Source organism: Elephantulus edwardii, unplaced genomic scaffold (assembly GCF_000299155.1).
Source record: "Elephantulus edwardii isolate Elephantulus edwardi_28Jun2011 unplaced genomic scaffold, EleEdw1.0 scaffold00067, whole genome shotgun sequence".
NCBI classification, from domain to species: domain Eukaryota; kingdom Metazoa; phylum Chordata; class Mammalia; order Macroscelidea; family Macroscelididae; genus Elephantulus; species Elephantulus edwardii.
Genome location: NW_006399817.1, coordinates 11,099,775 through 11,113,725, shown reverse-complemented (window position 1 = coordinate 11,113,725; position 13,951 = coordinate 11,099,775). Strand labels below are relative to the sequence as shown.

At 38.6% G+C, this 13,951-nt stretch overlaps 1 protein-coding gene across 1 annotated transcript in view; it reads right to left on the bottom strand.

Moving 5' to 3' along the window:
* Positions 1-5,606: 5,606 nt before the first annotated feature.
* The window catches only part of MGST1 (microsomal glutathione S-transferase 1), a 13,379-nt gene continuing 5,034 nt past the window's right edge, over positions 5,607-13,951 (bottom strand). The window contains exons 2-3 of the mRNA XM_006888437.1: positions 12,943-13,037; positions 5,607-5,853 (exon numbers count right to left, since the gene is read on the bottom strand). Of these exons, the coding sequence (XP_006888499.1) occupies positions 5,607-5,853; positions 12,943-13,037 (342 nt within the window). The remainder of the gene's footprint in view (positions 5,854-12,942; positions 13,038-13,951) is intronic.

Genomic DNA, 13,951 nt, shown 5'->3' with positions numbered 1-13,951 from the left:
TGCAAATTGCACACAAGAAGAATGCCTGTCTTTCTGACAAAGAGCACTGGTAAATCAGAACTCAAGAAGAAGTTAAGCCTTTGGGTCAGCAACCCAACTCCTTACGAACTAGGCCACCAGAGCTTCCTAATAATATAAATAGGGGACAGATCTTATGAGTTTTGATGAGACGGAATTCAATCCGTAATACCTTTAGTGCATTTCTGCCTATGTGTTATGTGACTTTGCAGTTTTTCTCAGTGATAACACTGCATCTATTTTCAGCTCTTGAATTTAACATTTTAGTCGCAGAGCTTGTTTTGATCAATGGTATGTTGGTGGGCGTGATGTCTGCAGAACCTTGAAAAGGCACCTGTACATTTCCACTTGCTCTCTTCCTCCTTGGCTATGGCCATGGGAACAACGCACACAAACTTGCTGGAGCAAGAATCAAAATTTGATCTAAAAGATCAGCGAGTAAATATTTTTTATTTTGTGGGTCATGTGGTCTTTACTACTACTACTCAATTGTTATTGTGTCATGGAAACAGCTATAGAAAACAAAGTAAACAAGTTTTCTTTAAGCCAAACGAATGGCACTTAATGAGTAAAAAGAACTATGTTCTTTTAAGGATCTATCTCTACGGGATCAAACTGGCAAGAGCAATTCTAAAGGTTGGACAGGATGCTTAGGGGACAGTGCATTTATGTCAATAGTGGAGGAATAATTTGGAAAAGATGAGAATGCTTGGCCAACTTCGAGAATGTAATAAACGTCAGAATCGTAAATATATATATATATATAGTTGAATTAATGTATTTTTGCTAGAAGAAAATACAAGTTTGTCCTAGAGAGGGTAAAACCAGGCTGCTCCTTGGAAACAAGGATTCTGAAGCGGGCATGTTGCAAGGTGGGACCAGTCCTTGCAGAGGGACATCATGCTTGGGAGGGTGGAGGGACAGCCCAGGAGGGGAAGACCCTTAACAAGATGGTTTGATTCAGTGGCTGGAGTAATAGGGTAGGTGTGTCAGAAACAATAAGGTTGGCACAGGATTGAGCAAGGTTCAGATTCAGGGTTGTTAGGAGTCACAAGAGACTCAATGGCACATAACAACATTTTAAACAACAGCAACAAAATTTAAATATGTACGTCAACAAATGAGTCCAGTTATGTTGCTACAAAATGTTATTTATTAAAACAGCCAAGGGACTGGATTTGGTCCAGAAGTCATAATTTTTTACTCTTGTACTGGAGAATGAGACAGGGGTAGTCGAGTTGAATTGTTCCAGTAATTCTAGCTGAGGACATCCTGAATCAGACTAACTCTAGTCAATTCCCAGGCCTGTAAAGTAACCCAGGCACATGTTCAGTGGATTACTTTGGCAACCAGTAACTGACAGCAGACATAAATAAAGCCAGTTGAGATCAGCTAAAATCTGTAGAACCATGTGCTAAATACATGTTTATTGTTTTAAATCTGAGTTATGAGGTGACTAGCTATGCAGGATTATTGTGGCAACAGATTTCATTTTCCTATTTTAGAATGCGTAACTCCAAAACCAGTTGCCACAGACTCCATTTTAATTCATGGCAAGCCCATGTGTGTCAGAGAATTGTGTTCCACAGGTTTTCAGTGACTGGTTTTTAGAAGTCCATCACTAAGCCTTTCTTCTAAGATGCTAAACCAGAAACAATTGGAACAGCAGGCAAATGCATTCACTACTGGCCTAGTGGTAAGAAACTGCCCCGCAATCCCAAAGTCATGTGGTTTGAACTCACCAGTTGGCTACTCTGCAGGATAAGGATGAATGACAATCTCCTCTTGTGTGATAGTCTCTGAAATCCTGCAGGAGGGTCAGCCATGGGTGGGTTCCAACTTGATGGTACACAACAGGGAACTTAGAAGGGGGCACTGTGAGCCTAGTGATAAGAAATCGCACTGTCAACCCTAAGACAGTGGTTTGAATCTTCCAGTTACTCCAGCAGGGAAAAGATGGGCAATCTCTGAAAACCCACGGGAGGGTCAGCTATGGGTTGGTTCTGACTTGATGGTACCCAACAACAGGGAGCCTAGAATGAAATATGGAGTTTTATCACACCTAGATACTTTGGTCATTGTCTCAAACAGCCAGACTAGCTCCAAATCAAGCATTCTCATCACTGTATCAAACTACTTCAATCTTTCACTTTTCTTTGGGGATGGTTTTATTTATATAGAGATTTGCATGACCTAGGCTAAAAGATGAAAGATTTTAGGCAGTCTCAAATTCACCAACAGTTCCTAGCTTTGTTTTTAAGCTATTAAAAGTCATGACACTAGCAAGCTCTGGTGACCTAGTGTCAAGAAGCTGCACTGCAATCCAGAGGTGTGTGGTTCAAATCCCCCAGATGCTCTGCTGGAGAAGGAGGAACAATCTCCTCCTGCACCAGTCAGATCTGATTTGATGGTATACATAAACAATAAAATTTTAAAAAATTTGAAAACAATTTAAAAAAGTCATGGCACTGTCTTAAACTCTTGGTCACTTTCTTGAAGTTGTTAATGCGGGTATCGTTGTGGAGCATCAGAGCTGATTATTTTCCTGTTTCATATTTTCCAAAAGTCCAGTCAAAAGAACTAACCCCAATGGCCCACTCTTGCACACAGCCCTGTTCTGATTTTATGCAAAACTGTTAGGGTTTTCTGAAGTAAATGTGACTTAAGGCCTTTGCTTGCTGACTGAGGAGGTTCACAGGTCCTATAGTTCATCCACCACCTTAAACTGGAGCTGTCAAGGATGAGTGATTGGTGCCAAATCAAACCCAACACAGCCCCTTCCCAGTAGTCTGCCTTCGACAACTCCTTGTCAAATCCCACCGTTTACATGGAATATATGGTGAATAAAGTACTTTGAAAGATACAAATGTAGGGGTGCTGCTTCTGCTGATAGCAGGAATACCTATCAGCATCCCACAGGGCTGACATTTCAGGCTGGCAGGGGGTAGATGATCAGAGGATTTTTGTGTGACTGTTTCTAAAAGGATTTTAGAGATTACCAAGGCAAATGGTCTTACTTCCCACCATCTGCTTCCATGAAGTGTCAGGGTAATGTAGATACTCAACTGAAAACCAAAACAAATCCAGCTGTGTGTGTGCATGCATGCACGTGTATGGGTGCAATTTTATAAAGAACAGGTGAATGACTCCCAGCACCCATACAGGGTTCTTTAACTTTGGGTATCTCTCCCCTTAAGCTTTACTACTTGGAGCAACACAAACTTCACATATGTCTCTGTACATGGAAAAACTTTGGACCTTAGAATCACTGACATGAAGAGAACTCTGTTTAGCTGTTAGCTCTGCTTAGATGCAGATGATACAACCTTCCTTGCTGAAACCAAAAAGGACCTGACATTTGGTGCACAAGATTAAGGACTACAGCCTTCAATATGGATTGAAGCTCAACATCAAGAAAACAGAGACTGAGATTGTTAATAGCTTCAGTTTGCTTGCCTCCACAATCAGTACTCTTGGTGGCACCAGCAGGCAACACTGGGAAAGTCTGCTGTCAGGGACCTCTCCAAAGTACTGAAGAGCACATGTGCATGGTCCAGGCCATAGTCTTTGCAATTACTTGCTATGCTTTAGAGAGTTGGACAATGACTAAGAATGATGGAAGAATTGATGCTTTTGAGTTGTGGTGCTGGAGAAGAGTACTGAATGCAGCATTGACTCCTAAGAGAACAAATAAGTCCATCCGGGAAAGGGTGAAAACAGGATGTCTCTTGGAGGCAAGGATTTTGAAACTGCATCTGACATACTATGGGCATGTTACAAGGAGGGATCAGTCCTTGGAGAGGGACATCATACTTGGAAGGGTGGAGGAACAGAGCAACCCTCCCAAGCATGATGTCCCTCTCCAAGGACTGATCCCGCCTTGCAACATGTCCAAATTATGTCAGACAAAGCCTCAAAATCCACGCCTCCAAGAAGCAGCCTGGTCTCACCCTCTCTAAGATGAACTTGTTTGTTCTCTTACCAGTCCACTGTAATACTCTGCGCCAGCACCACAGCTCAAAGGCACCAATTCTCCTTCTATCATCCCTAGATATTGTCCAGCTTTCTGAAGCACTGCAAGTGATTGCAAAGACTATGGCCTGAATCTAATGGCTGCCCATGGTGGACAGTGTTTGGTAGAGCTCCCAGTTTAAGACAGGTTTAGAAGCAGGAGTGGTATCCAATTCCTAAACCACATGCCTCTGAAAATTCTATGAACTTGGAAAATTATGATAGTTATAGAAAGGCTTCAGGCCTTTTGTTCATTGGGTCACTATGAGTCGTGCTCTACCTGATGGCAATCAACAACAACATGGCCTGGATCAGGCACACCTTAGTCTCCAGACTGACATCCTTGCTCTTCAGTACTTTGGAGAGGTCTCTGTCAACAGACTTTACCAATGTGATTCATCTTTAAACTTCCTGGCTGCTGGTACCAAGAGTCTTTATTGTGGTGCCAAGCAAACTGAAGCTGTTAACAATCTCAGTCTCTTCACCATCTATCATGATGCTGCCAATTGGCCTACTGGTGAGAATCTTTGTTTTCTTGATGTTGAGCTTCAATCCATATTGAAGGCTGCAGCCCTTGACCTGTAGCAAGTACTACAGGTCTTCTTCAGTTTCAGCAAGCAGGGTCGTGTCATCTGCATAATGTAGACTGTTGATGAGTCTTCCTCCAATCCTGTTAATATATTTCTCCTCATAGTCCCCAGCCCCCTGGATTATCTGTTCTGCACATAGATTGAAAAGGTACAGAGGTAGGACACACATCCCTGGAGTATACCCTTCACAATTTTGAACCATGCAGTGTTTCCTTGCTCTGACAACTTCTGACGACTGCCTTCTGGTACAAGTATGTTTCACATAAGCATGATAAAGTGCTCTGGGATTCCGATTCTTCTCAGAATTAGCCACAGTTTGTTGTGATCCACACTGTTAAATGCCTTTGCATAGTCAATGAAAAACAGATTTAAGAATAGATAGAAACAATAAAATCTGAAGAAAAAACAGGGTTATCTCTTCACTTAGCATCCATAATTGTTATGACCAGTGATAGAAGACTGCATTGGTGAATGCATGCACTGTCTACATACAGAAGCAGAATTGTATATATAAAAATCAACTCAATCCCTGCTTTCCAAGAGTACTATGTGGCAGAAATAAGAACACAAACATCACATCCTAAGTAATCATGATAGTGCATTCTATGTGTTCTATACTGTGAACATGCCATCCACAGTTAGTCACTTATTGCACAAAGTTCACTCGCAGCTTAGCATACAGGTAATTATCATTTTTATTGATTAAAAATAGGAAACCATCAGTGAAAGTTAAAAATCACAACATAATCAAAATGTATGACAAAATATGTTAAATATAAGGCAAAAGACTTAAGCCCAGTAACTTTGTAGTGTAAACACAAAACAAGAATGAAAGAGGGACATTGCTGGGTGCTAATATTCCAAATGGGCTCTTCCAAATACTTAAATCCTACCCTCTCTGAAAACCTAAGACATAATTCATTATAAACGGAAACTATAGAACTCTTAACAAAAAAATCAAATAGATGTTGAGTTATATGACTCTCCTTACAAGTACAATTTATTTCTCAGCAAACTAAAAGCCATTGAAAATGTAACTCCATATCCAACAAAGAAAGCCAAACCTCGGTTTGGCTGGCGAAAGGCAAACAAATACGCAATTGTGTGGTAGATCCGTGCTCCAACAAAGAGTCTGAAGTGTAGGAGGGCAGTAGAGAGGCTTGGACCACTCAGTGCATACAGGAGGCCAATGCCGAGAAATGGCACAATGTTCTCAAGATCATTCAGATGGGCTCTGCAGGGGAAGAAGAACGATTATAGATATTAATTTCAAAATCAGTAGAAATACTTGTATTTCCTTCTCTAAAACCAAGCGCAAGCGTTACTGGATCTCACATTTGCAATCTAAGAGTCTTTTTACCACTGTCAAATTGCCTTGTTTCCTTATCCACTTTATTTTTATTTAGAATATCTCATTATTTTTGTTTATTTTTAGTATATCTCACCATAAAAGAACTCATTTTTCAGTTTGTAGAATATCAATACTGCATCTGTGTAACGAAACTTTCATCATTTTATTAGAGATTAAATACTTCCTCAAGTTCCATTTAAGATTCTTAAAACAACAAAAAAAATCAAAATGGAAAAAAAAAATAAAAACCCATCTTTTCCCCCAAAGAAGAAAATCTTTGTGTTTATGATCTTTCCTAACTCTCCCTTCACATGACCTTTAGGGAATTCTTTGCCCATTTACCCATGCAAGGAGGATATTGTTGTTGTTGTTGTTGTTATTAGGTACCATCAAGTATGACTCATAGCAACCCTATGAACGATGGGTCTGATCTGAACCATGTCCTATCCTGTGCCTTCCTCATCATCTCTGATACACTTGAATCTACTGCTGCAGTGACTGTGTCGATCGATTTCATCAAGGGTCTTCCTCTTTCTCTAACCCTCCACCTTTCCAAGCATGGTGTTCTTCTCCAAAGAGTAATCTCTCCAAGCAATATGCCTGAAGTGTGAGAGATGAAGCTTTGTCATTTCTGCTTTCAAAGAGCCTTCTGGCTGCCACTTTCTCTAAGACATATATGTTTGTTCTTTTGGCAGTCCGTACAATATTCCATACCCTTCTTCAACATCCCAGCTCAAAGGCTTCAATTCTTCCGTCATCCTTATTCATTATCTAGTCCTCAGGTGCACATCAAGTGATGGAAAGACCATGGCTTGAATCAGGTGAACCTTAGTCTTCAAAATGACATTATTACTCCTCTAATTTGGAGATGTCCATGAAAAAGGACTTTCCCAAAGCAATACATCTCCTGATCTACTGACTGCTGGTATCAAGTGTATTGACTGTGGATGAAAATAAGACGAAATTGTTGACAACAATATATTCTCCATTTACATGATACATTTATCATGATATTGTTTATAGGTCCAGTGGTGAGGATTTTGTTCTTCTTGATGTCGGAAGGTAATCTATATTGAAGGTTGTAGTCTTTGATCTTCTGTAGCAAGCTTTTCAAGTCCTCCTTACTTACACAGTTGACAAAGTAATGTCATCTGCATAACACACATTGCTGATGAGTCTTCCTCTGATCCTGATCTCACATTTTTCTTCACTGAGTCCAGCTTCTTTAATTATTTGCTCAGCTTGATTGAAAGGACTATTAAGATGTGAAATGCCTATCAAGAATAATAGCATGCTCTCAACATCCAAATAACAGACAGCCTGCTCTCAAATCCCAAAAGGAATCAGTTAATAACGATGAAGGCAGAAGTAAAATATATGTACAAAAGTAAGAAGCAATATATAGACAAGTGAGCTCTGGTAGCCTGATGGGTAGGGAGTTGTGCTATCAGTCCCAAGGCAGGTGGTTCAAACCACTGGCCACTCCATAGGAAAAAGATGGGCAATCTCCTCCTATGCAACTTACAGCCTCTGAAAACCCACTGGAGGGTTAGCTATAATTGGGCTTCGAATTTCACAGAATCAAAGAAAATATGGTGAGATACCTCACTTCCTGGTGCCTAAGGTTTTGTTAAATAGGATTCTGAATGTTGTTGTTGATTGCCAACCCTATAAACAAAAGGCCTGAAGCCTTTCTATAACTATTGTCATTTATCAAAGTTCATTGAGTTTCCAGAGACATGTTGTTTAGGAAATGGATTCTGAATACACGAAGCATTTATTAATAACTTCAAGTTTTTAAAAATATTGAATTTTAAAATCTAAAATCTCAGAATACTTATATGGAATTTAAATAAATGCTCAATTTAGATTAGATGGCTAATCAGCTCCCGTGTCATTTATAGCCTTGGAATCCAATCAGCTGGATTCATTTCTGACTCAATGACATTGAGATTTTAAAGTTTTAATCACAGTTAGAAATGGAGATTGTGATAGAGTTTATCAGCTCTATTTAAATACTTAAAATGAAAATGTTTAGCTTATGTTCTTTTCTTTCCTTTAAGCAGGAAATAATTATTTATTATTGTTCAGAAATCACCATTATCCTTCCTTCCTTTCTTTTATTTTTTTATAGATTATCCTTCAGGTTGCTTAACAATGACAACAAAATAGGCAATAGATGTCAGGAGCGTAGATGCAAGGAATCCTGGAGGCACCATGATTATAGTCTTTGCCTGCTAAATGAAAGGTTGGCAAGTGAAACCCTCCATTCAATCTGCTGCAGAAAGATGAGGCTTCTGTAGAGGTGTACAGCCTCAGAGCCCCTGTGGGCAGTACAATTCTGTCTTGTAGGGTTGCTATGATTAAGCACTGACTTGATAGCAGGAGTTTGGATTGTTGTTGGTAGCCTATGTGAGTGTGTGAAAGGGTTCAATTAAAGACTGACTAAAAGCAGAGACAGGAAGGAGTGACTGTTCCTGTGTCTTCCCTTTAATGAAACAGACCCAGTAGAGCAGAGGAAGGTGTGAAAGAATGAACAACAAAATCATTGATTATAATACTAAAGAAATAATCACTTCATAAATTTGCACCAAGTGTATTTGTTTTGGTCCTCTGAATCTCCTACTGGAGGAAGAGCAAATATTTCTACCACCAATTTTGGACATGCAAGTATTCTCCTTCAAACACTTCAAAAGACACAGAAAAGTTTAGAAATTATCAGAGAGACCCTGTAGGAAGCCATGTCAGTTGGTAAGACTTTGTCCAACAACTGAGAAAGAGAATGCAGTGATAAACAGGGGAGTAAAAATCGAGGATAAAGAGCGAAAGGACAATATAGGTCGGGTGGAGTAAAGAAAGCTCTGGGTCAGAGCTCTTTTTGACTTTACATTATTTCCTTTTTCACCTTTATTTTCCTTCCCCTTTTCAATACTTTTTCCTTTTCCTCAGCTTCAGAAAGTTCTCAAAGATAACATTCTCCTAGAAAGGCTTATTTTTAACAGAATCTCACACCCCAGTCTAATTTATGCCTTTTTAAATGTTCTTCTTTTTAGATCCTGTCCCAGGCACACACTTAACCGGCTCTTCCTGGGTGAGCAACTGTGTAGTCCAGATCACTGGAACACTCTCCTCTGTTCAGAGACAGCCCAAGCAGAGTGGCTTCCTTCATGTGATGCCAAATCTCTTCCCAGTCTTCACGTGTGACCATTCCAAATCCGGGCCTATGCTTTCTTCCCACCATCATTCTGTGTTCCTATTCTTCCTCTTTTGGACAGATAATTGTCTCCTACAAAAGGAGCTTCATAGTAGACTTCTCCTGCCACCATCCTCTCAGACTTAGATGCCCCCAATGTGTCCAAACATCACTCAGAATTGCCCCAAATTGCCATGACAATTCCCCTCATCTTCATCATGCCTACATCCTAATATCTTTCCAGTGCTTTCTTCACTAAATAATCCTAACTCCTCAAGGATACTTACACCCAATGTCCCACAACATGTCATCTAATGGGACATTGGGTATAACATTCTCTAATGACCACATGCTTGTTGGTTTTACTTTTAGAAACTTATAAACATCTCAGAGGCAGAAACTCACTCTTAAAGTTCATTTACAGTCTCCTAATAAAAGAATTAACAGTGATCCATGCACAGTAATATCTTAATTAAAGTTTGTTTAGGCCAGAAGAGAAGTTATCCGTGTAGTTGAGCCCCTCATCCACATATACATGAATTGTTTTACAGAACCCACAGGGAGTGTTGTTGAGCTTCCACTGAGTATGCCCAGTGAAGGGGTATTTTCTACCTTTGAGGAGTGCATATTCTAAATGGCTCCTCTCCCTAAACACTAAAAATGGTCTTACTTCTTTTATGTCTATTTCTCTAGCTGCCCTGTTCCTTCCTTTTTATCTTGTTGTGCTGAACAGATGTGATTTTGATTCTCTACAGAATAAGGTAAGAATGAACTAAGTAAATAAATATATATTAATTCTTCAACTAACTTAAAGCCCATTATCTTGACATCTCAATACATGTTATTTTGGTTTTGACTAATTCTTCTGTACCTATTTACTAATTTATCCGATGATGCATGCATATCGGAAAGTATTATCTTTCACTTCACTTATAACCCCCGCAGTCCCTACCACTGGGAATATGTTAACACTAACAGTTCTGCAATTACACATTGACTTACACATGAATTAAACAAAGAGAGGAGAAAATCCATGTTAAAAACAGAAAGGAGGATTCTGGATAAAAGCATCTCCAAAACTAAATTTTTATTAGGTATGTTTGAGGTGGGTCAACAAAATCTCAAGAAAATAGGTGGAGCTGACAAAGAAAACACTTGGGCTTCATCCTCCCACGTCTCACTGAAAAGCCAGTGCCTGACCACCAGGGGGCGATGTGCACAGAATCGCAGCTCCTCAAGGTCTGACCCTCCCGAGGAGAGGTCCATCAATTCTTAATAAAATAAATTTGCTGCTCATCAGATTAAAGGATTACCTTAGATAATGGCCTTTTCTTCTTAGAAGTACAACCTTATGTGTACAGAGTGAAGGGCTACAAAGAGTGGGGAGCAGAATATAAACTCGAAACCTAAAATGTCTTCTGTAAAGCATTCACATGTCAAGTGTATTTGGATCATCTTTCCAGTCTTACAAAAGATAGTTTTGAACGGGAATATATCAAGAAGATTTGAATGCACAGAACGTCTCACTTTAACCACTTTCAAGTCCTGGACAACTTTCTGAGTACCAGGACCTGATTAACATAATGTATACCTAATACCTTATGGGATTTAGTTCCTAGGTTTGGAGGTGTATGGTAATGGTTTAATGGGACATCCTAGTTAATTGGCCTAATATTATGATTACTGCTTCTGCTTAACTCCAAGCAGCTGCATAGGGTCTGGGGTCTTAAAACCTTGAGCATAGCCATCCAAGGCACAATAGTTGATCATCTTTTTTTTTTTTTTAAGAAATTTCCAAAAAAATGTTTTTCTTTTATTATTTTTTGTGGGTACTGTCAAATCGCTGGTACAGGAGGAGATTGCCCCTCCTTCTCTAGCATAATATCTGGTGGATTTGAACTGCATACCTCTGGGATTGGAGTGCATCTTCTTGCCATTAGGCAACCAGAACTCCCTAGAAATTGATCTTGAATACTTTGAGCAACAGCAGAAAAATGGGGAGTTAGGATGAGGTGGAAGAAATTTAATGGGTAGCAAATTATCTCCACGAGCAACTGCCTCCTTTGTCATGAGACCAGAAGAGCTGGATGATACCCAGCTACTATTACTGACAAACGTTTTCAGAGATTTTTTTCGAAGAATCCTGACAAAAGGGAGAAAATGCACAACAGAATTTCAAATTCTCATAGAATCCAGATTTTCTAGAGTCATAAAGTCTAAATGAATCCCTGAAACTACTGCCCTAAACTCTTTTGAGTTCAGCTTAATTTGTAAAAGAATATTTGCCTTAAGATTACTCTAAGAACTCCTTCAAACTGACAATAGGAACTTGAAAGACAGGAAACCTAGACAGTAGTTTGTACTAATCAAAGAGGAAGAATTTGGAAAAGGAAGGTGAGATAATTGCTCAACATGAAAAATTAAGCTCACTGGATTGTACATATGGAAGGGTCAAATTGGCATACATTCTGTTATGTTTTTCTTAACGATAAAATCATATGATAAACTACTTTAAAAAACAGGCAAAGGATAATAAATATCATACCTAAATTATAGGAGTAACATTTTTCTGTCTCTATTTCACAACTTATTTTTTCATATTCACCAACGTGTGGATATATATCCAAAGACAATCTTTATTTCTTTTCTACCTTAACTCTTCACCACAAAATGAAATTCCTCTATATTTAAAAAGAACTAGAAAAACTCTTCACTGATCTTTATTTTTATATCACATTGTTGTTAAGTGTCACTGAGTCAAGTATGACTCATAGTGACACTCTGAACAGATCTGAATCCTGTCCTATCCTGTGCCATTTTCACAATCTCTGACATACTCAAACCCATTACTGCAGTCACTGTGTCAATCCATCTCATTAAGGGTCTTCCTCTTTAGCCAACGCTCCACTTTTCCATGCACAATGTCCCTTTCCAAGTAATAGTCTCTCCTAGCAACATGCCCAAAATATGTGAAATGAGCTTTAATCCCCTTGCCTTCAAAGAGCATTCTGGCTGGACTTTCTCCAAAACACATCTGTTTGTTCTTTTGACAGTCCAGGAGATATTCTATACTCTTCTACAGCATTGAAATGTGCCCAAAGTCTACTGGAGGTGGGCATCAGAAAATATTAAGTGAGAAAATGGTGTAGGACTTTGAACAATGCCTTGGTTAAAGAAGTATCATTATTAAAAAACTTTGTAATTTACAGGTCTATGAGAATGATTACAAACTGTACCTCTAGAACCAGAATTCATTGTACTTACAAATATATTAATTACACAATTTTGAGACTATTAAGATGGCATTTCTTGCTTATTGCTTTTCACTCTTCATTGAATTCTCAAAACATTAACCACTGTATCTTCACAGGATAGTTATTTCTTCAAAGTATGTCAACTTTCATATTCTGAATTCTATGCAAAACTATTCAGTCCACTAGCCCTTTAAAAGGAGTGCTAATCTTCTATTACCAATAGATAGATTTCTGATAAAAATGAGATTTTAAGAAGCTACTTCCCCTGTCATACCCTCTGCCTTCCATTATAGTGATGCATCTATATATAATCATTAACTCAAACAATGAGAATATAGAAGTATTGCAAAATTGGTAACACCATAACTAAAATGAAACTGAGAGACTTCCAGATCCCTAATTTATCTCTAAATGTTCTATGAAATTGGCCAGCTGATTGCCTTTACGTTCTTCATTTCCTAAATTCCAATACTGTTTGATCAAAATTTTTACAATAGTTAATTAACTCAGGAGACAATGGTTTACCTTCGCACCCGTTCCACTGAGTCATCTGTCCGAAGATATTTCTTGGCATTTTCTCCTTTGCCTAAGTGTGCACAGTCTTCTGGATTGATAAAAACCTATTGCAAGTACAAAGAAAAAGTTACTAATGTGGTAGTATCCTACTTAATGAGGTATTTGCATTTTCATGGTGGAAATAAACACATCCAGGTCAACTCTTACAAAAAGAAAATTTGAAGAAATAAAGCAAACTCAGGGGGAAGGGAGATCATCCATAGTTTATACATCTTTATTAATAATGCAAAATAAAAGCATCAATGGCAAGCATGAAGAAAAGATGTGAACCTCCAGCTAGCTCCCCAAATCAGATAAAACCTTGAGTTGAATACAGTGAATTTTAAGATGCTGAATTGCATTCCTATAAATAACAAGTACACATTCTAGGACATATGTTTATGAATTTCTTCCTGTAATTATTATGCTGTTTGAAATGATTTCCCCATCCTTTGAAATTTGAAATATGCAATTTTAAAAGTATTTAAGTATGTGCCACTCTTTAATAATTTATAATGAAGGAAAAACACAAGCTTGAAAATCAGCCTAATTTAAGTTTAAAGAATCTTATAAATATTGTAACATTTTTCTCAGTGTCATGAGCATTTAATACAGATAAAGATGTCAAGGAGAACTGATGGGTGAGGATGGGATCCAGTTTCAGGTCAGGTCTATCTTTGTTTAATACCCTGACCCTCATATTTAAATGATGCCTTTGAGCTGTGGTGCTGGAAAAGAGTGTTAAATATACCATGGATTGCCAGGAGAACAAATAGGTTTTTCCTAAAGAGGGTGAAATCAGGCTGCTCCTTGGAGGCAAAGATTCTGAAGCTTCATCTAACATACTATGGGCATATTGCAAGGAAGGACAGTACTTGGAAAAGAACATCACACTTGGAAGGGTAGAGTGACAGGGATAGAGAGGAAGACCATCGATGAGATGGATTGATTCAGTGACTGGGGTAATGAGAGTGTGTCA